Source organism: Schistocerca gregaria, chromosome 3 (genome assembly GCF_023897955.1).
Source record: "Schistocerca gregaria isolate iqSchGreg1 chromosome 3, iqSchGreg1.2, whole genome shotgun sequence".
In the NCBI taxonomy this organism is placed as follows: domain Eukaryota; kingdom Metazoa; phylum Arthropoda; class Insecta; order Orthoptera; family Acrididae; genus Schistocerca; species Schistocerca gregaria.
This window is the reverse complement of record NC_064922.1, coordinates 528,186,840-528,213,262: the sequence shown is the minus strand read 5'-3', so window position 1 is coordinate 528,213,262 and position 26,423 is coordinate 528,186,840. Positions and strand designations below refer to the sequence as shown.

Here is a 26,423-nt window from a genome sequence, read left to right as displayed (position 1 = left end):
TTCCTTGATATCTTCAGACTGATTCCGGGATGGCTTTTTATGCATATGTACCTACATATTATCCTGAGTTGCGAAGGGAAGAGCTCTTTGCATTGTATCACATATTGAGGTTTATCCCCGTTCCATATGTGCCTGGAGCACAGGAACTAAGGTAGCCTCCGTGTACACTGCAGGTAGTATCAGTAGTCCTTAAGGAAGCGATATCTATGGGTCTGAGCTATATTCCTATGGCTCTCACTTAATATAGCCTTTGAAACAATGTATACTGACTTCCACGAGACGGTTCCATCTTTCAGTTGTTTCAGTATCTCAGTCACACTCCTAAGCGGGTGAAATAAACGAGTGACTATCAGTGCTCCACTTCATCAACATTCTAGAATGGCTCGCATGAGTGTTTTGTAATCAAAACCTTTCAAGCAATATCCCTTGTAGAACCTTGCGTTGTCCCCTATCTTAGCAATGAACATTCCATTTCAGAATCATAGGCTATGATATTTGTATAAGTTGGGACAGTACCTCATTATGGAGAATGACATCATGTGCAAAACGTATTGATGAAGCACTGGATGGATACGTATATAGTAGAACAGTTCGTTTCGGGAGGTATGTTACATAGTACAGAGTCTCTGTGTAGAAATCTCAAGAAAACACCGACTGCTGCACAAAAGTTGTAAAAGAACACATGGGGCTACAGAAGTTTTATATATTATACTGTTAAAAGGGCAATGCGTGAAGCCTTCTATTCCTACCACCGTAAAATACAACCAAAGGGCCTTTCTCAACACAAAGAAATTCTGTTTATGTGACGGCTGTCTGTAGCACTGAAGTTAGAGCCTATCAGGTCATTAATATAAAACATGGATTGCAATAATTCCAATTCCACCGGGGAACGGCTAGAATAGTTTTTTACATCAGACACGTGACTCCATCCAAGAAATTATATACCTTCTATTAACAGAGATATCCACTACTCAATCATATATTTCCTTTCTTATCCCACATGGTCGAATTTTCGTAAATACATCATTACTTGGTACAGAATCAAAGGTTTTCGGAAGTCAAGAAATACTGAATGTACTTGATTGTTATGATCGATTGATTTCAGGTATCATACGAGAAAAGTGCAAGCCCATTCGTAGAATCTATGCTAGTTGCCATGGAAAAGATCATTCTGTTCGAAATACCACATTACATTTGAGCTCAGAAAGTGCTGTAAGATTCATTGATATTGGATTGTAGTTTTCTAGATCTTTTGTAACACCCTTCTCAGGACGAATGATTCTAACTCTAGCGCCATTGACAGCGTTTAGTGCTTACAAGAGCAGAATTTCTTTGGGCTTTTGAAAGGCCTTTTGTTCAGATTTTACAACGTTAGTAAGTGAAAGCTTCACACATTTCCCTTTGACAGTCAAATGTTTAAAAGTTCTGTAACACTACATATTCTTTTAAACCTTTTGTGCAGCAGTCGTCTTTTGCTCAGAAATTTCTTCAAACAGACTCTTTACCATGGAATATCCGTTCCAAAACAGAATGTTCTATGGGTACATATCCATCAAGTGCTCGCTCAAATGTTCTTTTAAACCTTCTCCATATTTCTTCTACATCCTCTTGTCTATAGTCAACAGATTAAAATTCCTGCTGAAGATAATACACATCCTATCCAATATGTTTCCACCATTATTGGGTTTTCCAGTTCCCAGTTCTACGTACTCTTAACATAAGGCATTTAGTATTGTTTCGCAGGATGTCTTGACAACTCCATATTTTGCAAACTCTAATTAACCCAATCATTTATTTCATAACTAAACTCTCCTCCAAATATGATTGTTTAAGTCTTAAAGGGCTTTTCTAAAAAAATTTCAGTTAAATCATGTGTCACAAAAAGGAAGAAAACAGACGACAGGTGGAGGGAATACAGAGGAAGGAAAGGGAAGAAAAGAGACGGCAGGTTGTAGACGAAAGACAGAGATACTAATTAATGAAATTATGAAAATTTAGAAGCGACAAGACAAGGAGGAAAAGAGACAGGGTGAAGTCAAGAAAGTGATTCAGGAAATTCAAAGCAGGGCTGATGAGTTTGTCGAAAAGTAAAGGACAGGAACAAAATAAAGGTAGTAAAAGGATAGGCTGAAGACATTATCAAAACGTCAGTTCAGTGGCGTGAAGTACCGAAAGAGTCCAAATGTGAGGCTTTAGGAAAGCCAGATTAGTAACACGAGATACTCAAAAAAATGGCCAAGCTGCGCGAGATCAGGCAGCGCTGGCAAATGTCGTAGTGAGCGCAACCAAGAAGGCTATTTCTGCTCTCAAAACACAATGGCAGAAAGTAGCTGAAATGACACACGAGGAAAAGTTAGAACTCAGAGACGCGTAAACACCTCTCACTACCCAGCAGAATGAACTGGCGCATGAGATGAGACAAATTTGCGAGTGGTTCGCTCCTGTAGAAATTCAGGCAGAAGCAACAGCATATCGCCGTGAGATCGTTGGTCACCAGGAATGTCAGAGACAAAGTGTTTCAACTAAACTCGTTACTACATCCCAGGCACAGGGCAACAAACGGCAGGAGCGCCAGCTTGACGTGGTACGACGCTCAGCGGAGCGCGTGCAGCCAGTGGCGTGTATCACCCGAGCCGGACCACGACTGCGCGATACGCAGACGTAAAGAAACTGAACTACATGACGCTGAAGGCGTGACACGAGGGTGCAAACAACATTCAACGATCGGTCGGCCACGAAATCCTGGGTGCACCCGTGGCAGAAGTTATACTGTTGTAAGTGTCGCGAAATGACGAATACTTCGACTTAACAAAATGTTCAAATGTGTTTGAAATTTTATGGGACTTAACTGCTAAGGTCATCAGTCCCTAAGCTTACACACTACTTAACCTAAATTATCCTAAGGACAAACACACACACCCATGCCCGAGGGAGGACTCGAACCTCCGCCGGGACCAGCCGCACAGTCCATGACTGCAGCGCCCAAGACCGCTCGGCTAATCCAGCGCGGCTCAACACATTTTATCTAAATTCAACGAAATAAGCAAGGTGCGTCTGACAGCAAAAACGACAGGCAAAACGCAAATAGAAACAGGGACATGAGAAACAAATATCAGGATCGATATTTAATAATGAGTCTCCGTGGAATGATAGAAGCAGATGTGGGACGTCGGAGGTAACTTTCAAGAAAACAGAAGTAGGAAGAGGAGTGACATTCAAAATTCTAAACAGTTCTTGCAGCCGATATGGAATTTAGAGCTAACAAGGAATGGTGGAGCGTTGGTAGACGAACTCCACAATATCATCAGATTGTTTTTGTGTTGTGGTCTTCAGTCCTGACACTGGTTTGATGCAGCTCTCCATGCTACTCTATCCTGTGCAAGCATCTTCATCTCCCAGTACCTACTGCACCCTACATCCTTCTGAATCTGCTTAGTGTATTCATCTCTTGGTCTCCCTCTACGATTTTTACCCTCCACGCTGCCCTCCAGTACTAAATTGGTGATCCCTTGATGTCTCAGAGCATGTCCTACAAACGATCCCTTCTTCTAGTCAAGTTGTGCCACAAACTTCTCTTCTCCCCAATCCTATTCAAAACCTCCTCGTTAGTTATGTGATCTACCCATTTAATCCTCAGCATTCTTCTGTAGCACCACATTTCGAAAGCTTCTATTCTCTTCTTGTCCAAACTATTTATTGTCCATGTTTCACTTTCATACATGGCTACACTCCATACAAATAGTTTCAGAAATGACTTCCTGACACTTAAATCTATACTCGATGTTAACAAATTTCTCTTCTTCAGAAACGCTTTCCTTGCCATTGCCAGTCTACATTTTATATCCTCTCTACTTCGATCATCATCAGTTATTTTGCTCCCCAAATAGCAAAACTCCTTTACTACTTTAAGTGTCTCATTTCCTAATCTAATTCCCTCAGCATCACCCGAATTAATTTGATTACATTCCATTATCCTCGTTTTGCTTTTGTTGATGTTCATCTTATACACTCCTTTCAAGACATTGACCATTCCGTTCAACTGCTCTTCCAAGTCCTTTGCTGTCTCTGACAGAATTACAATGTGATCGGCGAACCTCAAAGTTTTTATTTCTCCTCCCTGGATTTTAATACCTATTCCGAATTTTTCTTTTGTTTCCTTTACTGCTTGCTCAATATACAGATTGAATAACATCGGGGACAGGCTAGAACCCTGTCTTACTCCCTTCCCAACAACTGCTTCCCTTTTATGTCCCTCGACTCTTATTACTGCCATCTGGTTTCTGTACAAATTGTAAATAGCCTTTCGCTCCCTGTATTTTACGCCTGCCACCTTCAGATTTTGAAAGAGAGTATTCCAGTCAACATTGTCAAAAGCTTTATCTAAATCTACAAATGCTAGAAACGTAGGTTTGCCCTTCCTTAATCTAGCTTCTAAGATAAGTCGTAAGGTCAATATTGCCTCACGTGTTCCAGTATTTCTACGGAATCCAAACTGATCTTCCCCGAGGTCAGCTTCTACAAGTTTTTCCAATCGTGTTAGTATTTTGCATCTGTGGCTTATTAGACTGATTGTTCGGTAATTTTCACATGCTTTCTCTGGGATGATCAGATTCGTGTAGGAGCATCAGACCAACTAACCCCACAAACAGAAAGGCAGCAGAAGTCCACATACCAATTGGTAGTCAGGCCAAAACAAAGCCGCACATAATATCGGTCGGGGAAAATTGTACAGTTACATCATTACAGCGGATAAGATCTGACATGATCTGACAAGATTGTTATGTTTCACAGAGAGAAAACTATCTCGTGGGTAAAAATGTGCGGATTTCTCGGCAGAAACTGCTTGGGTTTATGATAAAAATTGTCGGTTTAACACATGAGCATTGCTATATTAGTAGCTTGCCTCACCATAGCAAAGGTTTTGGTTTGAACAGCGTGAAAATTGCATTTTTGTTTCGGAAGTAATTACACAATTCTTAGATACACAGTGCCTCTTAGAATTCGTCTAGGAACGTAATAGTTCGGTTTCTACCGTTAATATTCTGTGCATTGCCAGAGACAGCGAGGAGGCGATAGTGGTGCCACAGAAGTTGATCTGCGATCATATAGTGGATTGGAAGTGATTTTGATCACGTTACCGATACCGACGTGGGTATCCTGGGAGATGGATACAGGTTATCAACTTCTGAGTAGTGTTGAAGTTCCAGTGTTTATTTATTAACTTTTTGCTTTTCGCTGTGGTTCGATTAAGGTCAATGCCAGTGTAGTTACACTTATGAATAATCGCCTATGGTGTGATATTTTTTCGTTGGTGGTACTTTTTCTACTTTGGTTGTCGCCTATGGATTATCGCCAATAGTGCGCTTACGTTTGCCTTGTGGTATTTCGATTGTGGATCGCCAGCGCCAGAAGAGCATCATCGGCCAAGATTTGTATTACGTGGCGTGGGCATGTGAAGTGCGAGTCACGGTAGTACGTTTTTAGATACTGGGAAAGAAATGGCGAATGGGAACAGATTGAAACGGAAGATAATCCCAAACTCTTATACATTACAAGTTATAACAGTTGACGTTTATGTCCTTACAGCAGCTGTTATTTGATGATACCCGTAAATGCATTTTTCAGAGTTGCATATCACTTTCAGAGGTAAAAGTGAATTTGTGCTGAAGTCTGATCTCTCCTGACCGCCCAGTAAGGAGTGTTCATATGGCAGTGAGTGGTATTCAACATAGATTCTGCACCAGATGGATGCATCAGCGTCACCATCCAATAAGCTTGCATCATAAGTGGTATAAAAATCGAGATTAGCATAAAGCAGAAAGGGTTAGAGGTAGCTGGACGTGATAGTGGTTAGGGTATAATAAGAAGTAAGTATTGCATGGTGTGAGAGTGCTTGATATGAATGTGCAGACTGTGCCCGGTTAGCCCTTTGCAATGCATGAGTGGTGTTGGGAAACTAACAAAAAAGTGACATACACTACAGCAACAAGATTTCAACACTAGAAAACGATTAGTTTATGTCTTTTAGATATGCGATTGCTTATGATGTGCATTGAAATGAAAAAAATCTGTAAGGTATTATATCTTTTAAAGGACCTTAGTAGTAACATTGTTCCAGTAAAAGAAAGCAATAAGGCACGTTTCAATTTTTTGCGTTAATCACATCATAATGTTCCAGTTACACCCGGTTAATACTTTTGTTATAATTTTCGATGTATGTGGTTTTGTACGCATTAACTGTAAAACTGTAGGACTAAAATGGGCGCTAAGGATTGTGGAGAGGACTACAGCTTTCCAAATGGAGTGTGAGAAGCCGACCCTTGGCCGGCCGTGGCTCGCTGCTGTGCTGGCAGCACTCATCACAGCTGGAGAGACGTGTTGTGACCTGAGCTGACTAGTCAGCCATGGCATGTGCAACTGCCGTCGTGATACAACACATGGCTATCAGGTGGATCGAGTGACCAGCTCACTTGACAGCTCTACATGACCACACCAGCAACTGTTAGCTACAGGCAACCCATCCCACTTCTCCTTCCCCTGAGGTGACAGGGGCGGCAGCCGGCTGACGTGACTACTACAGTGGGGTAGTCCACAGACGATAGAGGTGTGCACAGAGTCCTTCCTGATCATCCCTTCACTCCCATCAACAGAGAGGTAAAGGAATTCAATACACTATGACGCATCAGTAGGGGAGACTTGCTTGCAGCCAGCATGCAATGCAGGCTCACCCAGACATCACGCAACCACCTAGGCCACAGCTGTTTGATGCAAGAGTCTCAAGGGAGTGGACTTGAATATCGCTGCCGGAGAAGAAAGGTATGACTAGAGAGGTCGAAACAAGCATTGACATTTCCTGGTACTCACCACAACATTGGCAACTGCTGCTGGTGGACTGTGATCAACAAGGGCTACACCATTTCTTGACTGTCAATGGTACAGATGCCTACCTGTTGCTAACATTCACAGAAGACAGGTGCAGCCACAGACTTCAGTGCCACCACTGATGACGTTAAGTGAAGTAGCACCCATCTATTAGCACCAGCTCACCCCCTCTAGCTGCCACATCAAACTGTTACACATTTCATGAGTGTAGTGCTACATTTATTTGCATGTTTAACGTATACTTAGTTCTTGGACTCTCTAAAGAGTCTTGGAAGAGAGCAGCACAAGACTTAAAATACATTTGTGTCCTTTTTTCTTACTTTTGTGTGCCTTGATGTTTTTATTTTACTAGGTGAAATGTAGTGTTTCACTTTTGTTTCCTACTATGTTGGTGATGAGGGACAAAATCTTTTGCAGATGTGTACAGGGGTGCAAGTTCACTCTTATCTAAAATTTTAGATTGACAAAGGATAACAAACAACAGATACACTAATATTAAAATCAATTTTTGAAACTGACTCATGTTTTTATTTTGTCTTCTGTTTTGTGTAATGTCTCACTGTGTTTCACATGTCATTTAAATGTTTATTTTGTGTTAACACCATTTACACTGGTGTACTAAAATAACAAAACGAATACCTTTCCTCTTTCCCATTTAGGTCAGATGGAAGGACGCTGGTTTGCAAAGCATTTTACCCAGGACAGGCAGCAGTCCATTGTGAAAGGGGTTGAGTTGGTGGAAAGTGGATGAAGAACCCATTTGAGAGAGATCATAAGGTCATAAGACTCTGTGCATTCTCAGAAGCTGGGATAATATGGACAGTGTGGCTGGAGTACATGTCTAGTGGAAACAGGACTGTAAACTCCACACTGATGCCAGGAAGACGGCATAATCTTTTAGTAGGTGGCAAAAACATTTATTTTAGGGACATGAATGCCCGGGAAGCTCAACAGCCTTCTTTTTGAAATTGGAATACTACAGCCAAGAAAGTTTAGATACTTCCATAAATGAGGGATTGAGGTCTCATCTAGGTAAATATTTTTTGCTAAATCATGACCATGTGTACAGTGAGAACGACTCCTTACTAATTTATAATCTTCTTTTTACACGCGAGAGAGATTCTATATTGCTGATTGACTCCTCTCACGATATGCAAAGTAAAGCCTTGCTACCCCAACGTGGGAGACCCAGCGTTATGTCTTGATTGGCTACTAGGTCAACAGAACAGTCAAGGGGAGAGATTCAGTCACTAGAATATCGAATCGATTGGCTTTTGCAATGTGGGGGCAGTTTCGTTTCGCTAGTTCCTCTCCTGTATTGGGGCTTGATGGAAAGTGATCATGATTATTTAGTTTCTTCGTCTTCTGGTCCTCCCCTGGTGCAGACTTCAGGTCTTTCCCTACTGGGTGACACTTGTGGTCTGTATGTGGTGGTGGACTAAGAACCTGTGGCAGATTCCAAATGTTCCAACAGTGGAACTGCATATGATCTCATACATATTGTGTGTCACGAGAGTGAACTCATTTTTTCTTAGTTGGCTCCTTGTGTTTGACAATTCCAGCATGCATCCTTTTGCGTGTGAGTCAGAATGATTTGGCCAGGCCAGCGAATTGATACACCTCACACTGGAATCTGACAGGATTTCACGTGTCTGATAGGGAATTTTCAAACGCTCTGATAATCAGAACGCCAGAACGAGTCAAAACATTACAGCTGCCGCAGAGACCGCTCCTCGTCAACAGAGCGCCGTTTTCTGCTGCAGCCTGAATCAAGATGAAAGGGTGAAGTACTGCTGTACTGGCGTAGGGTTGTCAATTGATATTCACTGATCATTGCCCTTAGGTGATCAATAGCATGTGGATAGTTGATCGTAGTTAATTCCAGTTGAATAGTTGGGCCTCCTAGAGGGTTCATGTAGACGAAGTCAGAATGCGTTGTAAAAGATAAATTGAATAGCTTCCACCCCAACGTATGCTTTACCTATCAAACACTCTTTCTTATCCGATTTGTCTTTGTCGTTTTTGTGTAAGATTTATCAGCTACTTGTCATTATTTCGTAAACTTAACCCCTTTCGTGGAACAATTAGATTGAAAAGGATACTGAATTATGTTAAGTATGACATAGTATTGCAATTAGTGGGTAATTACAATTTTGCAACTCGATTTAGTTTACAAACTACAGTTGACTCATACCAGTAAGTGGGAAAATATGAGTATTTTTCCCACTGCAAATTTTCGTCATGAGGGAAGATGATGACAATACGAACTTTCTTTTAATTATTCATTGTTATTTTCTCGTAAAATGACAGCATGAGTTGAAAATAACACACTATTGAATAAAAACAAATTATTTCCTATCAAACTGGTGAATAGATGGATCCACGCTCAATGGGAATTACTAGCTGTGCATGTTTACCGAGATCAGTGTTCAATCTGCTTACTGCTGATCTCATATAACTGCTTCCCACAATAGAATGATGGTTTCAAATCTGTGATAGCCTGATGTCCACAGGAACTACTCCCTTTCTTGCAAGGTATGAAGGTATTTTGCCTCGACGTTTCGTATTTGAATATCCAGCAATGAAATGTTGTGCTACTTTGAAACGAAGTGTTAACTGGTCGCCTGCCGGAGTGGCCGAGCGGTTCTTGGCACTACAGTCTGGAACCGTGCGACCGCTACGGTCGCAGGTTGGAATCCTGCCTCGGGCATGGATGTGTGTGATGTCCTTAGGTTAGTTAGGTTTAAGTAGTTCTAAGTTCTAGGGGACTGATGACCTGAGAAGTTAAGTCCCATAGTGCTCAGAGCCATTTGAAGCATGTTTTGTTAACTGATCCTTGTTTGTTGTAGAGCGTTTGTGAATCTTCCACAAGAAAAAAAAAAGCTGTTCACTATGGCGAGATCAATCAAGAAATAAAGAATTATATGCCACCATTTAACAGATCGACTACCTACAGCGTATCTTTCTATTAGTTGGTCGAATCTGTGAACTCCACCCATGCGCTTATTATAATCAGCCACAACTAATGGGCAGAATACAAGTGACCGTGTCCCATCTTTATGCTGGTGAGTGACTATTGTTGTCTCTCGTGGATCATGAAACGCAGACAGCAAAGTGACAGCACGGTTGTCCTTCCACTTCACAGCAGAGATGGCACCTTTCATTTGAAAGTGAAATTCTCCTCTTGATAACGTACTATTATCTTTCACCATGGAAGGGAGGCAGCTGCGGTTCACTCCGACAGTTCCACAGGACTAAATTCCTTTGTTCAGTAAGATAGACGTCAGCTTTCATGATGTAAAAATGTTATCAAACAGCGCATTTGCTGCCTTCAAATGCGCATACTGTGTTAGTTTTAGGACTATCCTTTTCCCTAGTGGGTATCTTTGCTTTCTTTTAATTTTCCAGTAATCGAAATTCAGTATGTACCCTGTGTCTGCGTCGCATCAACACCACATTTTTATCCCCTCTCGATAGGTTTCATCGGCATGCACTGCCTCATAGTAGAGCGACCTTTGAATGCAGTGATGCTCTCGTCAACAGAAGGAGAAGAGGAGTGGTCGTAATTTACTTCGTAAATCTCTATTGTTAGGAGAGGTGGCAGGTTGTGAAGGCTGTCCTGCTGAGGGTGGTCTCTACGTTTCTGATTGTCGTTGTTGGTGCAATGGATATTTTCAACAATCTCTTACTGTTCATTACTGCTGCCACTGCATCAACTCTGAGAATTGGATCCGAACTCCAAAAATTTGGCGGTGCTGGATGTTTATGAATGCCCTTAATAATAAGGTATCCAATGAACGCCTGCATCTCCCTAATATTTGTAGGATTCCACCTTTTTGTTGTATCAATATTCGCCCTATATAGAGCTCTATTCTGAGTAGCATATCTATTTGCTTCTTTTATGATTATGCTGAAAATATTGACATCAAAAGGTTTTGAAGAGTAGCATGGTTCATTGTCATCGTCATTGAAAACATGTTTTGAAGCATCACATTATACTGAATGACACCTGTCTCCATCATTGATAAGATCTTGAGTCCATGTATCATCTATAGTATCTGAAAAGTATCTACTTAAGACAGGTCCTCCGCACATTCCTCATGCACATAAGCACATGGTTCGCACGACTGTATTGATGTGGCATGAAAAGCTTCATTCAAGCTATGAAAATAGCCACTGGCACAAAAATCACATTCTACTTCAGAATCACTGATGTTGCCCGTCGGCTGTCGGGCAGGTGTGAAACGTCCCGTAAGCGGCACGCCCTCACAACGGTTTGTCGGTGCCGGTTGCCGGGTGCCGGATAGATGTGAAATAAGCCTATGCCGACACACACACACACACTCACACACACACACACACACACACACACACACACACATGACAACAGTCTCTGGCTTGTTGTGCCTATCTGCGACTCAGCACTCCGTTACATGGTGAGTAGCAACTATCCTCCTCGTAGTACTGTTACCTTCCATCCTGGATTGTCCATTGTTTAAAGAAATATATTAATATGTTTCCATAATGTATATATAGTTAAAACTTACCTTTAATACGAAATGTTATGAAAAACTGACTATTCTGACGAAACGACGCCACAACATAACATGTTCTAAAATTACACAACGCCGCAACACTCAGAAGCATTGGCGAGATACGAAAAACGGCTGGTGTTAGTAAGTTCACAACGGAGTCCCACAGGTGGCAACAAGTCACGATCGTGAGAAATCCGGACCCCAGGAAATCTTTTTCTTTATTTTTAAGCAGGGTAGTATAAGTCTCACAGAAGGGTTAAATAAGTCACTGTTTTCATTCATACGCCCTCTACTGTCCACGGTTTTCTTTTTATTTTTTTTATCCTGGTGGTACATGAGCAGCTTCACTCAGACCAATATTTATGATAAAGCGAGCGACGGCTTGCACATTTACATAAGTTATGACTTAACAATAAGGAGGTATTCAGGTTCATGTCAGAAATTCAGCCTATGTCACATAAAATAAATCCTACTGTAAGAACGTAGTTACTGCAATACTGAGGTTCTATTTTTTATATTGCTTTTGTTCTTCCACCTAATACCGGCTGGCTTATTTATGAAAAGTTTTCCCACCACGAAAAACCTGAGTACTATACTTATTTATGTGAGAAATAATTAGATGGCTTAGAAAAGTTAATAGCAGATTATGAAACTTCCTCTTTGAAAAAATATACGAGACTGTGCTTAAACTGACACATAATAATTTTAGCGCAACGCAATCTGACTTACCTTACCTTAATAGTTATAATATATATGAGTTCATGACATCCATTCTTAGAAATTTAAAAACTCCGCCATCTCTCTCCCCACATCCACCACTGCTGGCGGCTCACCTCCAACTGCGCAATGCTACGCGCTGCTAACAGCCAACTGCTGCTGCCCAACACTACAATGGAGAAAACAATGCAAACCAGCCACAACTGCACACAGCACAGCCAGTCATTTTCAGAGCGATACGTGGCGTTACCAATAAAAAAACCGAAACAGCCTACTTACATAGCCCCCATGCTGTTAACAAAAATTTTACAAATTGTTTTGAGAAGTGGCCAATACATATTTGTTAAAATTTTTAGTAATTATATTACAATAAGGAAGAAATCAAATGCACACACTTCTTGATACAATGTTGGTCAAATGCTATAATTTTTTCACAGTCCATAAAGACAGTCCTGATCGTTCATCACAGTAAAATCGCAGTGTTTTTCTCAATGTCTGAGCAGTAAAAGAAAATGTACATGGAAGTAGTGTATTTCCATGCAGTCTTGAAGAAGCAGTGTTGTCCTTCCAATAGAAAGACAGTACTGACAGGTAATGGGCCACAACAGAGCAAATCCACCATAGAGTCAGTCGAAGTCGAAGGATATCGTTTGGCAGGTCATCGCAGAGCAGACCCACTGTAGTCCTGGTAGAGAGTATGGTATTAGTGGGCCACCAGAGGTGCAGACCCACTGCAGTCCTTGTAGAAATAATGGTATTGGTGGGTCATCAAAGGTGCAGACCCACTGTAGACCTTGTAGAGACGGTCAGCAGCCATCTGTTGCGACTGTGCAGGTGCACAATCACCATCGAAGAGTCTTGCGGAGAATATAGCAAGTCCATGAACCACCACTTGTGTACTCTCAAATTTTTTTTTGAAATTTCCTTAGAACCAGCAATGCTGAATTATTAACACACTTGCAAACACTATCAGTCCCTACTACTCACATATTGTCCATATACTATGGCCAACAGAAATGTGTGCAGTGAAATGAAACTTGATTTGAAGAACTGCTTTCTATACAGTTATAAATTTACAACATAAGAATACAGTTACAAAGGTACAAAAAGGATCATTAAAGAACATAGCAATAGGGACAACATTTGCAGTAGTATAGGCTTTACAAAAGAATAGAAATAAACATATTGATCAGTGTTACAGGAATTATGACATAAGTAAATACATAAAATAATGAGAATAGTTTTCAAAACATATTCACACGTGAGCATTGAAACATAGCAGGATTAATAATGTCTAAACATCTTTACACAGAAAATAACATAGTATTTTAAAAATTCTACAACATAAATCTTATTAGCTAAACGCATAAAGACAGGAAGAAGACAAATACACAAGGGTACATAAACAAATAGCGGAATAATACAAAGCGAAAGACAGGGTTCGTGTTCAATGTAACATTTGGTACTGCAGTCCAACCCAAAACTTCATTCCATAGATCTTTCATCTTATTTCAGCATTTGTTTCCACCAAAACATCCTATCCAAGCATGCTTTCTGTATTCATATGTTCACATATTTCTTACCTCATTATTTATTTTCCATTATCTTAGCTCATCATTTACATCCAAGAAAATCCTACCTAAACGTGTTGTCTCTAAACCCTACTTTTTTGTTCATATCCTCTTTCAAAATAGTTTTTTGGCTAAACCATTTTCTTATAGCTTCTCAATGCATTTCTTCCAATTCATCACAACTCGTTCTCTTACATAGTCTACCCGTCTTAAGCTAACTTAAATCTACTTAGCTCAGATGCATAAGTAAGGGAGGGGCAATACAGCAGCACAAAACAATTAATACAAACAGGAATTTAAAGAAATGGAAATTGTCAAAGCATGCTACAGTAAATCTAAATTACCAAGCAATGCTACATTACAACTAATATGAGCCAATGTGCAGCAACAAGAAAAATAAATCAGTAGGAAAACTAGCTTAACAGAGTAATACAAAGTGAAACACTATGCCTGGAAAACAGCAGCAGCAAATGCAATAACTAATATCTAAACATGACAAAGCTCAAGCAGAAAAAATATTACAGTTTAGACAACAATGCAGAAAAGAGAAATGTCTATTCACATATTAATATCTATGTCATAAAGTGGTGCACCACAAAACTAATTCTACAAAAGATATTACCAAGTAGTTGAAAAGAAAATTAAGTATGCAGTAACTGTTATTAATCCCTTCTTCTTGTTCTTTCCCTTCCAAGTGCTCCATTTTCGAAGAACGTAGATCATAAAATGATTATTACATAGATCTGTTGACAGAAAGTGTTCACATTAGCAAATGCATTTAATTTTATTTTATAAAACCAATGCTGCAACACAGCTGGAAACCAGATATGAAATGAAATAAGTAATTACGCATAGTAAAGAATAAAAACATAATTCAATTGCTATGTGACATTTCATAAGTCAGTAGAAGTTCTCTCAACTGTCGTAGAAAGACACTTGTCATAATCAGAGGTGCAGATGTAAGAATATTTCCCATCAGTTCATAAGCATTTCAATAAGTAGCACAAAGTATGATATGTTTCCAAGTAATGAGCGTGTCGTATTTGCGATGCTTTCTCCAAAGAATGTCAATAGCGAAGTTAATAGTATCTCCTTTTTTTCCCACCTGTGCCTCTGAAAAGCACACACATATTTTTTCTCAAGACAGCTGGCACACCTGGCCGCTCACAACTCATTACGTCACGGTCACTTACCTTTCTTACCGAAATATTTTTTTGCGCTACTGTGACAGTCTCATATAAAAAATTTCACAAGTCGAGAATTTGCGTTACAAATGTGTAGAAACAAAATCCTAGAAATATAACAGACTCCAAAAAATTTTCACCAGCATTGTGATACATTCACAATATACATACATTTCCTAAATGTTAAAGTACGATTCTTGGTTTCCAACATTCTTTTTCACAAACCAGAGTCCCAAACCACTATTTATTACTCCTTACCTTATGACACATACACATATTTGTCGACAAGTCTGTTTTGCGTCGACACTTCAATATTTCATCATAATAAATACGTAGCTTAATAAGATTGATCGTATAGCATCAGCTTATTGATCATAAACATACCGCAACAGCGTAATACACATCGTCATCATAACATCATAAAACCTCAGCCAAATCTCAAAAAAGTAGTAGTAGCTTTCTGCAATAATTTCAAAACCTAAAAAAAATTCTCTGCTCATGTCAAAAGTGTCATCTACCTCAAACGCACTTTAAAAATCATGATCCCATACCAAATACATCATTCAAAGTTCTCATAGAATCACAATGGTTCCGAAAAAATATGAACATTTCACAAAGTACAGACAAAATACAATTTCATAAGTGTGAAGTTATCCAACTGTGTAATTACGTAAACATCTGTCACTGATGTAGTTCAAAAAATATTTGTCTCTCTCAGTTAAATGATCAGATAGCTGCGTAATTATGTGTTAGAGAAATATGGTACCAATGTGTAAAGTTGTATAAGCAAATACCATATTATCTAGTGCTCCCTGTGCTTGCCAAACACATGGTACACAAAGTAAGCGTGTACCCCCCTGAGGATTAATGTAAACTAAAACATGTTTTACATTCCAGAATAATACAGAAAAACTGTGCAGATATAAAACAGATACACCGCAAAAGCAATATAGTAATTTGTCACTCATTAGTAGCATCTTGATAAAATCGTGTAGCTGTCACTTAAACTAACCACTGTGTCATCTGGTATCTCACAGAAAGTACTTTAAATCCATGATGTATTTTCAAGTAAACCAAAATGTTGCATTAAAATCTCATTAGCAGTACCAGTATATGTTCTAAGTATGTAAGCCTGATAGTCCTTACGTAATCGTGCAACTAGCAAGCAAGAATGTACAAATAAGAACACTGTGTCGTCTGTTCACTATAACAATGCAAATTTCTGTTTAAAAATGTTCCTAGGTTCTAGACCGGATAATTGACTTCAAAACATTGTTGCACGTTAATAGTTTCTCAGTGTGACATATTGTACTAGTAGCGTGAAGTGAAATGTTTTATGGCAAAGACAAAGTTAAAAAGCAGATTATCTTTCAGTAAACGGTTCTACATGTAAAATGTGGTGCAAGCCTTTACTCTTCCTACTATGCAAAGCTCGAGCTTCAACGGAATTATCATGTCGTCTACGCAGGTAAAGAATGCTAAAATTTTTCACAAGGCTAGTGTCTTACGTTATTTTTCTCGGAGACAGCGGGCGCACATGGCTGCCTGCGGTGCGAGTCATTGTCTGTCTCTTTGTTGTGGCGCGTCGTTATAGGAACTAGGAGACCTAGCTTCTACAAATTCACCTTGTCGAGAGTGCCCTGCTCTGTTTGAATCTCGCCAGTTCTGATGTAATTCAAATCTGTCGTTACGATTATATCGTCTGTCGTCATGTCGGTAGTTTCTGTATTTTCTTTCCTGTCGGTTAAGTGGTGGAGGATTTCTCCCTGAATTATCACTGCACGATGGACCGTTGCGTCTGAAGTTATTGTGTCTCCCGTGTTAATAATAGTTCTGGTTGCCATATTGCCTATTTCTATGATTGTCTCTGTTATATTCATTACTATGGAAATGCGATCTTTCTCTGTAACTATTACTCTGCCAGTGGTTGTCATATTGGTGGCATCTGTTTTGTTCACGAATTGTGTTGTAAGAATAGCCTTGTCGTGTCCAGTTATTATTTCTGTCATAGCGGAATTGTGACGCATGTGACCTGTAATTGTTGTATTCCTGTTTTCGCAACCGCGATTGTCAGTGTCAATTTCCAGTTCTTGTAACAGTCCCTGAAAAGCTTCAATGTTGTCTTTGCAACGTCCTGCCAAAATAGTATGTCGTAAATGTTCAGGCAATTTCATTAAACAAATGCGGATGAGTTCTGAGGGGCTGTCTGGGTTTGACAGGTACTGATTCTTGTGCATGTCTTCAAAATACACTCCTGGAAGTGGAAAGAAGAACACATTGACACCGGTGTGTCAGACCCACCATACTTGCTCCGGACACTGCGAGAGGGCTGTACAAGCAATGATCACACGCACGGCACAGCGGACACACCAGGAACCGCGGTGTTGGCCGTCGAATGGCGCTAGCTGCGCAGCATTTGTGCACCGCCGCCGTCAGTGTCAGCCAGTTTCCCGTGGCATACGGAGCTCCATCGCAGTCTTTAACACTGGTAGCATGCCGCGACAGCGTGGACGTGAACCGTATGTGCAGTTGACGGACTTTGAGCGAGGGCGTATAGTGGCCATGCGGGAGGCCGGTTGGACGTACCGCCGAATTGCTCATCACGTGGGGCGTGAGGTCTCCACAGTACATCGATGTTGTTGCCAGTGGTCGGCGGAAGGTGCACGTGCCCGTCGACCTGGGACCGGACCGCAGCGATGCACGGATGCACGCCAAGACCGTAGGATCCTACGCAGTGCCGTAGGGGACCGCACCGCCACTTCCCAGCAAATTAGGGACACTGTTGCTCCTGGTGTATCGGCGAGGACCATTCGCAACCGTCTCCATGAAGCTGGGCTACGTCCCGCACACCGTTAGGCCGTCTTCCGCTCACGCCCCAACATCGTGCAGCCCGCCTCCAGTGGTGTCGCGACAGGCGTGAATGGAGGGACGAATGGAGACGTGTCGTCTTCAGCGATGAGAGTCGCTTCTGCCTTGGTGCCAATGATGGTCGTATGCGTGTTTGGCGCCGTGCAGGTGAGCGCCACAATCAGGACTTCAAACGACCGAGGCACACAGGGCCAACACCTGGAATCATGGTGTGGGGAGCGATCTCGTACACTGGCCGTACACCTCTGGTGATCGTCGAGAAGACACTGAATAGAGCACGGTACATCCAAACCGTCATCGAACCCATCGTTCTACCATTCCTAGACCGGCAAGGGAACTTGCTGTTCCAACAGGACAGTGCACGTCCGCATGTATCCCGTGCCACCCAACACGCTCTATAAGGTGTAAGTCAACTACCCTGGCCAGCAAGATCTCAGGACCTGTCCCCCATTGAGCATGTTTGGGACTGGATGAAGCGTCGTCTCACGCGGTCTGCACGTCCAGCACGAACGCTGGTCCAACTGAGGCGCCAGGTGGAAATGGCATGGAAAGCCGTTCCACAGGACTACATCCAGCATCTCTACGATCGTCTCCATGGGAGAATTGCAGCCTGCATTGCTGCGAAAGGTGGATATACACTGTACTAGTGCCGACATTGTGCATGTTCTGTTGCTTGTGTCTATGTGCCTGTGGTTCTGTCAGTGTGATCATGTGATGTATCTGACCCCAGGAATGTGTCAATAAAGTTTCCCCTTCCTGGGACAATGAATTCACGGTGTTCTTATTTCAATTTCCAGGAGTGTATTTCACAAGACTTGAAAATTCAGATTGTTCGAAATGTTTCATCATTATGATGCTATGTTTTATTCGGCCTTGTGTAGCTTGAGACCAATATGCTGAGAGGAAGGCAGGATAAAATTCTCCTTCACTGTGACAATCGTGAATGACAGATCGCATTCTTACAGCTGGTTCATTCTCCAAGTAGCCACACATAAATTCTGAGCTGTGCTCCAATGACCACTTGGGAAAAAAAACAATGAGAGAATTGATGGAGTAACGCTTGTGGATGAATGTCGTTGCCAGAATTCTTCAATGTTTTGAATTTACGTGCAGTAATGAACAGCTTATAGTCAAAATCATCGTGTCGGCGAGTAGCATATCGGTCATTGTTACGTCGTATCGGCGGTTCCATTTCAAAATTCGGTGCACATTGCCAATTTCTTTCATGATATCCGAAATGCCCTGTGTTATTATTTTGTGGCTTTTCCGTATTTCTGAGTTTCTCTTCCCGTGTTGGAACGCGAGTGTCAACAACGCATCAACGACATGAGCCTTCAAGAGATACAGTGATAACCGAGACTTAAGACATGAATAGACTGTGGCGTAATGATAAAGGTCGTGGTGTATGGTGTCGAAGGATGTAGGTGATACGTGGTACTTACTAGAATTGAGAAAAACATGGAAGGGAGGACCAACCAATATAACTTCCTTTCCACAAAACCTTTTCATTTAACAATATATAAGCTGAGTTTTACAAATAATCGAAGCATTTAACGATGAAATTTTCCTTAACAAATGAACAATTATGCAGAGTTTCATTTCCGAATCTAATTCCCTAAGCATCGCCTGATTTAACTACATTTCTCGTTTAGCTGTGTTTATGTACCTCCTTAACCTCTTTCCACGTCACTTTGCACTCCATTCAATTGACATTTCATTGTCATCGGACAACCTCGAAGCTTTTATTTCTTCTCGCTGAACATTAATACCTCTTCTTGTTTTACTATTCACGTCTTGTTCAGTGTACAAGGAAGTGATGAAAGGTGATGCCCCCGAAATTTTTAATGCGAAACCTCTTACAGATTTTTAAATGAAACAAATGATTTTAATATTCCTCTTAATTATTCTTCATGTCTACCTATTTAGTTCTCAACCTAGTCACCAAGGCGACGAACACATATATGCCAGTGAGAAACCGGTTTGTTGATACTGTAAAATATTTGACTTTGTTGACGGAGTCTCTGCTTGCACCGATTCATCACTATCGTAACGTAGTCCTCGAAGGTGTTCTTTAAGTTTTAGAAACAGATGAAAATCGGATGGGGCCAAGTCGGGACTGTATGGAGGATGGTCGATGAGACTGAACCCAAGGCGTCGTACAGTTGTAGATGTCGCAGCACTCGTGTGTGGTCTGACATTCTCATGCCAGCGGAGACGGTGCTCCTAGGCTGGACTACTAGAATTCGAAGCTGGATTACAGCGCACTGTTTCTCCTGCAGCGATATAGTAACGTTACAAACCACCACGTCGCATGCTACAATTATTAAACTGATCATTAGGTTTTATTAACATATCTAATATCCTAAATTTTCTTTTTTGTAATGTATTACAACATATCTGTCATCTTACAGTGTGTCACAGGACTCACATAATCTGCATATGAAGTGGAATACTTGTGTATTGAATCTCACAAGGATCTCAGTAACTGTAAGGCTATTTTGTCCACTACATGGGCGATCTTCCGATTCAGATGTTTCAGTGCTCTGTTAACTTTTTCTCACCGTATCATAGCTCCTATATCATCGTCACCAACCTCCTCTTCTACGAGACTTTCTTAATGTTGGATATAATTGTATGCATCATATGTATATTGCTTATGGCTTTTAACCTATGTTCCTTGGCACAGTACTACCTTGTAATTTGAGAACTTGTTGCTTGTGTTTCTCTTTTTTCCAATGGTGTCTCTAATTTTCCATTAGAGAGTACCCAGCTTTCCAGTAATCATGCATGCTTCTACAGACTCCATGCTTCTCCAGCCAGTCCTGTTTTGCCATTAGCACTGACTGTCATATCAGTTTTAGAGGTCTCTGTTCCCTTTTAAAATTTGCACTAATTTTATATTTTCTCCATTCCTCAACTAAATTTATTATCTCGTTTATTACCCAAGGATTTCTAGTTTTGGTATCGTCTTCAAACAACCACAGTCGACTTCAAATTTCGCGTGACTGACACAGAATATGCTGAAATTTATGACTTATCTGTCCAGCCATGTTATTTGAAAACAGTCCATTGTGGAAGTATCGCTACTTCTAAGGCAGAAATCTACGAAAAGTCGGGAACTGTAGCACCTAGCAGATTTGTCATGGGTGATAAACGAAGCAATTATATACTCATTTTTCTAATACAAGTAACTCGTTAACTGGTTAATTCTGGCCGTTAGGTGACGTAGCAAGGTGAAGCAGCTCTTCGCTGTGGAGAGATGTGTGTTCGTGTGATGCAAGGCGCTGGTCGCTTGCCAACGTTGGGCCCACCGCTGCCACGGCGCTAGCAGCCCCTTATAAAAGCTGGCCGCTTCAGCCACTGAGCACTGTCTTGTCCACTCAGACGTCGCCAACATGTTCAAGGTACGTCTAGTGCTGCTCGGCGCTTAGTAAGCTACAAGAGCCGTGTTCTGCAGCTGCACACTTAGTCAGCTATTACACCACTGCTTTTCTTTAAAGCCATGGTAAATTTATAAGGAAACTTATTGCACGTGTTTTAATTATTGATTATTGCGACTACGTCTCGCTCAGTATTACGGTGGTACAGATTCCATGATATACACTACTTGCTTTCCCATCCAATCGTAAACATCAGAATCCATTATAAATCTGATCTCTTCCCTCTACAGTTAATGATAGAATATTGTCGGGCCAGAAGTTGAAGGGAAGGGAGAATCCTCTTTTGTATCGTTGCATAATGTCCTATGTGTCGAGCAGAGAAGTCGTGCTAAGAAATGTTACGGATAAGGAATTCGTGAAGGATTACTTTCCACTGTAGTGGAAAATGATCAAAACATATGTTAGGATACTCACATGGTCATACTCGCTACCGACAAGTGGACAATAGTTTCAGAATCTTACTAGTATTGTGCACATATAATTCATCATGCGTAAATGAATTATTGTGATTCAGATGTCGCCTTGGACGAAAACACCCCACTCTCACTGCTGGTCCAGGAATTTGGTCAGTATGCAGGCAAGGTCGTAAATACTGCCCCACCGAGCTATTATTTTCCTCGGAGGCTCATTGGAGGATAGAGTCGGTGGTAGCTCCAACCTAAGATGTTAGATATCTTCCAGATCAATTCAAGTAATTAGGAAACTGTCTGCGCGAATATTGTCCAGCTACAATAGCAGTTCCTCCGCAAAAGAGTACGCTGCATCGTATGGAGTTAACCAACGATACGCCGTAGACACTAGTCGAAGGTAATGTTCTGTGGCAAGAAGGCTGACTGCATCTGCTAAAGGAACAATATTATCACACGGAGTTTCAAAACTGCTGAAAGTAATGAAATACTGTGCGGAAGCTAATATCTTTAACGATACGGGGCAGTCTGTGTTCACTTCTACCTCTCTGTGTGATAGTTTCGAGCGTTCATATCCATAGTGACAAGTGTTCGTGTATTCCTTAAGAGATTGTTCAGAAATGAATGTTTAATTAACAGAGACTTCGTAAACCACAACGGTATTTTACCTTCAAACAAACCTGTGGGCGAGTCGTAATTATCATGTTGATCCAATAACGACAGGAATTGGGGCAGTATATTACTGAATGACGCATTTTGGCAGTGTGCTTCATAATGCTGCAAGCCGCACAAATGAATGATTATCATTTACATCAGTGTAGCATCATCTCGCACGGCTGCAGACGACATTGTGCCATCCATAAATCGACCCCTGTATTTCACTGCTCTGTCAGAGGTATGTGACAGCAACCAGTTTCCTTGCTCATGGACTGTCTGGTAAGAAACTTTTGCTAATGATTCTGATTGACATATTCTGCTGTGTTCGTGAGAGGAGCAACACTGTCAACACATACCCATTACAATATCATACACTTATACAGTGAGGTACATCAGATGTCTCACAAGTGACGGAAATTTTTTTGGTACAGCGCTCTCTTCTACTAAGTAATCTTTCAAACTGTGAAACGCTGTTTGCTGAAAATAGTTCTAAATTGGATAGAATGTTTTCATCCAGAGCGTTCCGATATGTCTAAATTATTTACAAATCCTGTGTGACCCTCGTACCGAAATATTACTGAGTAGTAAATCAAATATGATTGCACATATTAAAGTCACATATGCCGTACAACTCTTCAGTGACCTCAGTTAAAGTTTGATGAGCAATTGAACTTTAATGAAAAATTTATACATTTTTTCCAGTTTCTGCTAGTCTAATAACATCGCAATGGAAATATTCGTGGTAAAGGCATCTCCTAGTAATCGTCTTTAAGGGATGTAAAGTAATAGGAGAACTTAAACTCCTCAATTGGGAAATTAGATTTATCAAGATATGTCGTTCATGATCTCATAGGAACCATCACCAAGTAATGTGACACCTCCTGACAGATTAAAACTGTATGGCGGACCGAGAGTCCAACTCGGGACCTTAGCCTTTCATGGGCATGTGGTATACCAGCTGAATTGCCCAATTACGACTCACTACCCGCCCCCACAGCTTCACTTCCACCAGTACCTCGTGTCTTACGTTCCAAACTTCGCAGAAGCTCTCCTCATAAGTTGTGCTAAGGTAACTCAGTTGGTAGAGAAGTTGCTAAAGAGAGGCATAGGTCTGGCACAGTTTTAATCTGCCAGGAAGTTTTATATCCGTGTACAGAGTGTAAAATCTCATTCATCAAGTGACGTACATAAAATTTCTGAATGTAAACATCTTACCTCACGAATTTGGCTTATGATAAGACTTGGCTACTAATGTTATGAGTGAAAATTGCTACGGTACCCCGTATCTGTTCATGATCTTCATTCTGATGCAGCTCCTATAAGACAATATCATTCTTGTGTTTTCCTTCTGAATACTCGGAACAGTGTTAAAGCAGTAGTTCAGCTGTAGAGTGGTTAGTGCTTTCTCGGACGGCGATCACTTTCTGTATCTTGTCATTTACATCTGCTACAGCTTGTGCTGATCGTCGTCGTGGCCGCCTGCTGCGTGAGCGCCGCCCCCAAGGCCGGCCTCGCCCCAGTGGCCTACTCCGCGCCCCTGGTTGCCGCCGCCCCCGTGGCCTACGCCGCCCCCGCACCGGCCGTCGTGACGGCGCACAGCTCGCAGTACATCGCGCAGAACTTCAACGGACTCGCCGTGGCCGCCGCCGCCCCTGTCGTCGCCGCTGCCCCTGCAGTCGCTGCCGCGTACCACGCAGCTCCCGCCTTTTATTACAGATAAACAGCCACTGATTGACACACCTATATGTAACAAAAAATAAAATCATCTTATTAGCAATAACGACTGATTTATTGTCTTCCATCTGAAACAAAACCAGAACAAACATGATATTCCCTGCTTATCCATTCACTGTTTATTGCAATAAAATCACACTTAATAATAATAATAAGACTAACATATCATACCAAGAACATGGAAAGCTTCTCATTTTGATCTACAGATGTCTTTGGGTTTTAGAAACAGCATTCCGCGACATGTAGGGTGTGGCATTGTCGTGCTGGAATTTCCCGAGTCTGTCAGAATGCACGATGAACATGAGAGGGTGCAGGTGATCAGACAGGATGCTTACGCACTTGTCACCTGTCAGAATCGGACCTAGACATATCAGAGGTCACATGTAACTCCAACGGCACGATTACAGAGCATCACCAGCCTCATCTGCTGACAAGCAGGGCCCATGGATTCATGAGGTTGTATCCATACCTGTACACGTCCATCAGCTCGATACAATTTGAAGCAAGACTCGTCCTACCGGGGAACGTGTTTCCAGTCATCAACAGTAAAATGTCGGTGTTGAAGGGCCCAAGCGAGGTGTAAAGCTATGTGTCGTGTAGTCAACAAGGGTATACGAGTCGACCTTTGGCTCAGAAAGCCCATATCGATGATGTTTCGCTGAATGGTTCGCACGCCGACATTTGCTGTTGGTCCAGCATTGAAATCTGCAATAACTTACAGAAGGGTTGCACTCCTGTCACGTTAAACGATTTTCTTCAGTCGTCGTTGGTCCAGTTCTCGGAGGATATTTTTCCGGCGGCAGCGATGTTTGAGATTTGCAGTTTTACCGTATTCCTGATATTCACGGAACACTCGTAAAATGGTCGTTCGGGAAAATCCCTACTTCATCACTACCTCGGAGATGCTGTGTCCTATTGTTCGTGCGCCAAATATATCACGACGTTCAAACTCACTTAAATCTTGACAATCTGCCATTGTAGCAGCAGTAGGCGGTGTAACAACTGCGCCAGACACTTGTTGTCTTATATAGGCGTTGCCGACGGCAACACCGTATTCTGCTTATTACATATCTCTGTATTTGAATACGCATGCCCATTCCACTTTCTTTGGTGCTTCAGTGTAAGATAAATATGACATTTTATATCAAAATATGACTTTAGTATCAGCCATTCAGAACAGCGAGGACCAGCATCTAGGTTATGAGTGTGAAAACTGAGCTGCGTGCAAATATAGTTTATAATGAAAAAATTTCATGGTTAGCTATTACGCTGTCGTCGATAATGTCGTAAGACGCGGACAAGGTTGAGGAAGGAGCTGGAGGTGTCGTTGCTGTGGAACTCATCCAGGAACTAGTCTTGGCTGAGCCTGAGAAACCACAGGAAGCTATGCCAAATCGACAACTCTGATATTTAATGCCATTATCTTCCAGTGATAATTTGTGTATTACCACAGCAACACCTAATAACTGTGAGACATCGTCATATTACACATTTTCTTCATTAAAAGAAATATAAGAAATTGAAAGACGAGTTGTTGTTAAAAGAATATTTCGCTTTTCATAGATGTTAATAAAGATGAGGTACAATGCTCTAAGAAAAACCCAGTTTTGAACTGGACGAGTCAGTCCGAAAAACAACCAGCGCTTTAATTCATCTCCAAGAGGTCATCCTTACAAGACGGCATAGTAATCAGCGTACGGCACCCGCATTTAGACGTAGTGAGGTTCGAGACACTCCGTGATATCTTTAGACTGATTCCGGGATGTCTTTTTATGCATATGTACCTACATATTATCCTGAGTTGCGAAGGGAAGAGCTCTTTGCATTGTATCACATATTGAGGTTTATCCCCGTTCCATATGTGCCTGGAGCACAGGAACTAAGGTAGCCTCCGTGTACACTGCAGGTAGTATCAGTAGTCCTTAAGGAAGCGATATCTATGGGTCTGAGCTATATTCCTATGGCTCTCACTTAATATAGCCTTTGAAACAATGTATGCTGACTTCCGAAAGACGGTTCCATCTTTCAGTTGTTTCAGTATCTCAGTTACACTCCTTTGCGGGTGAAATAAACTAGTGACTATCAGCGCTCCACTTCATCAACATTCTAGAATGGCTCGCATGAGTGTTTTGTAATCAACGTCTTGCAAGCAATATCTCTTGTAGAACCTTGCGTTGTCCCCTATCTTAGCAATGAACGGTAGTTTTTCATATGCTATTACCGAACCTATGTGAGCATTCCATTTCAGAATCATACGCTATGATATTTGTATAAGTTGACGGACCCCAACAGTCTCATAGGGGCTGGAGTCATAGGATAGTACGTTTCTGCGTTTTGTGAAGTAAAATTTTACATTTATGAATAGTTACTGCATATGCAAATCTTAGTACTACTCTCAAATATTATCAAGATTAGACTGAACATTAAT

General features: G+C 41.3%; 2 protein-coding genes across 3 annotated transcripts in view; both read left to right on the top strand.

Annotated features, from left to right (window-relative positions):
- LOC126355155 (cuticle protein 16.5-like) overlaps positions 1 to 26,423 on the top strand; it is a 78,332-nt gene that overhangs the window by 6,093 nt on the left and 45,816 nt on the right. The gene's annotated exons all lie outside the window — the stretch shown is intronic.
- Positions 21,121 to 26,423, top strand: part of LOC126355153 (cuticle protein 16.5-like) — a 170,560-nt gene continuing 165,257 nt past the window's right edge. The window contains exons 1-2 of one of the 2 annotated variants that reach the window (XR_007565467.1): positions 21,121 to 21,161; positions 23,715 to 23,817. Coding sequence is in view for 1 of the 2 variants with exons in the window: in XM_050005356.1 (XP_049861313.1) it covers positions 21,153 to 21,161 (9 nt within the window). In the remaining variant the exon portion in view is untranslated. Of the gene's footprint in view, positions 21,162 to 23,714; positions 23,818 to 26,423 lie in introns of those variants that run through there. The other variant, XM_050005356.1, reaches the window with a different exon arrangement.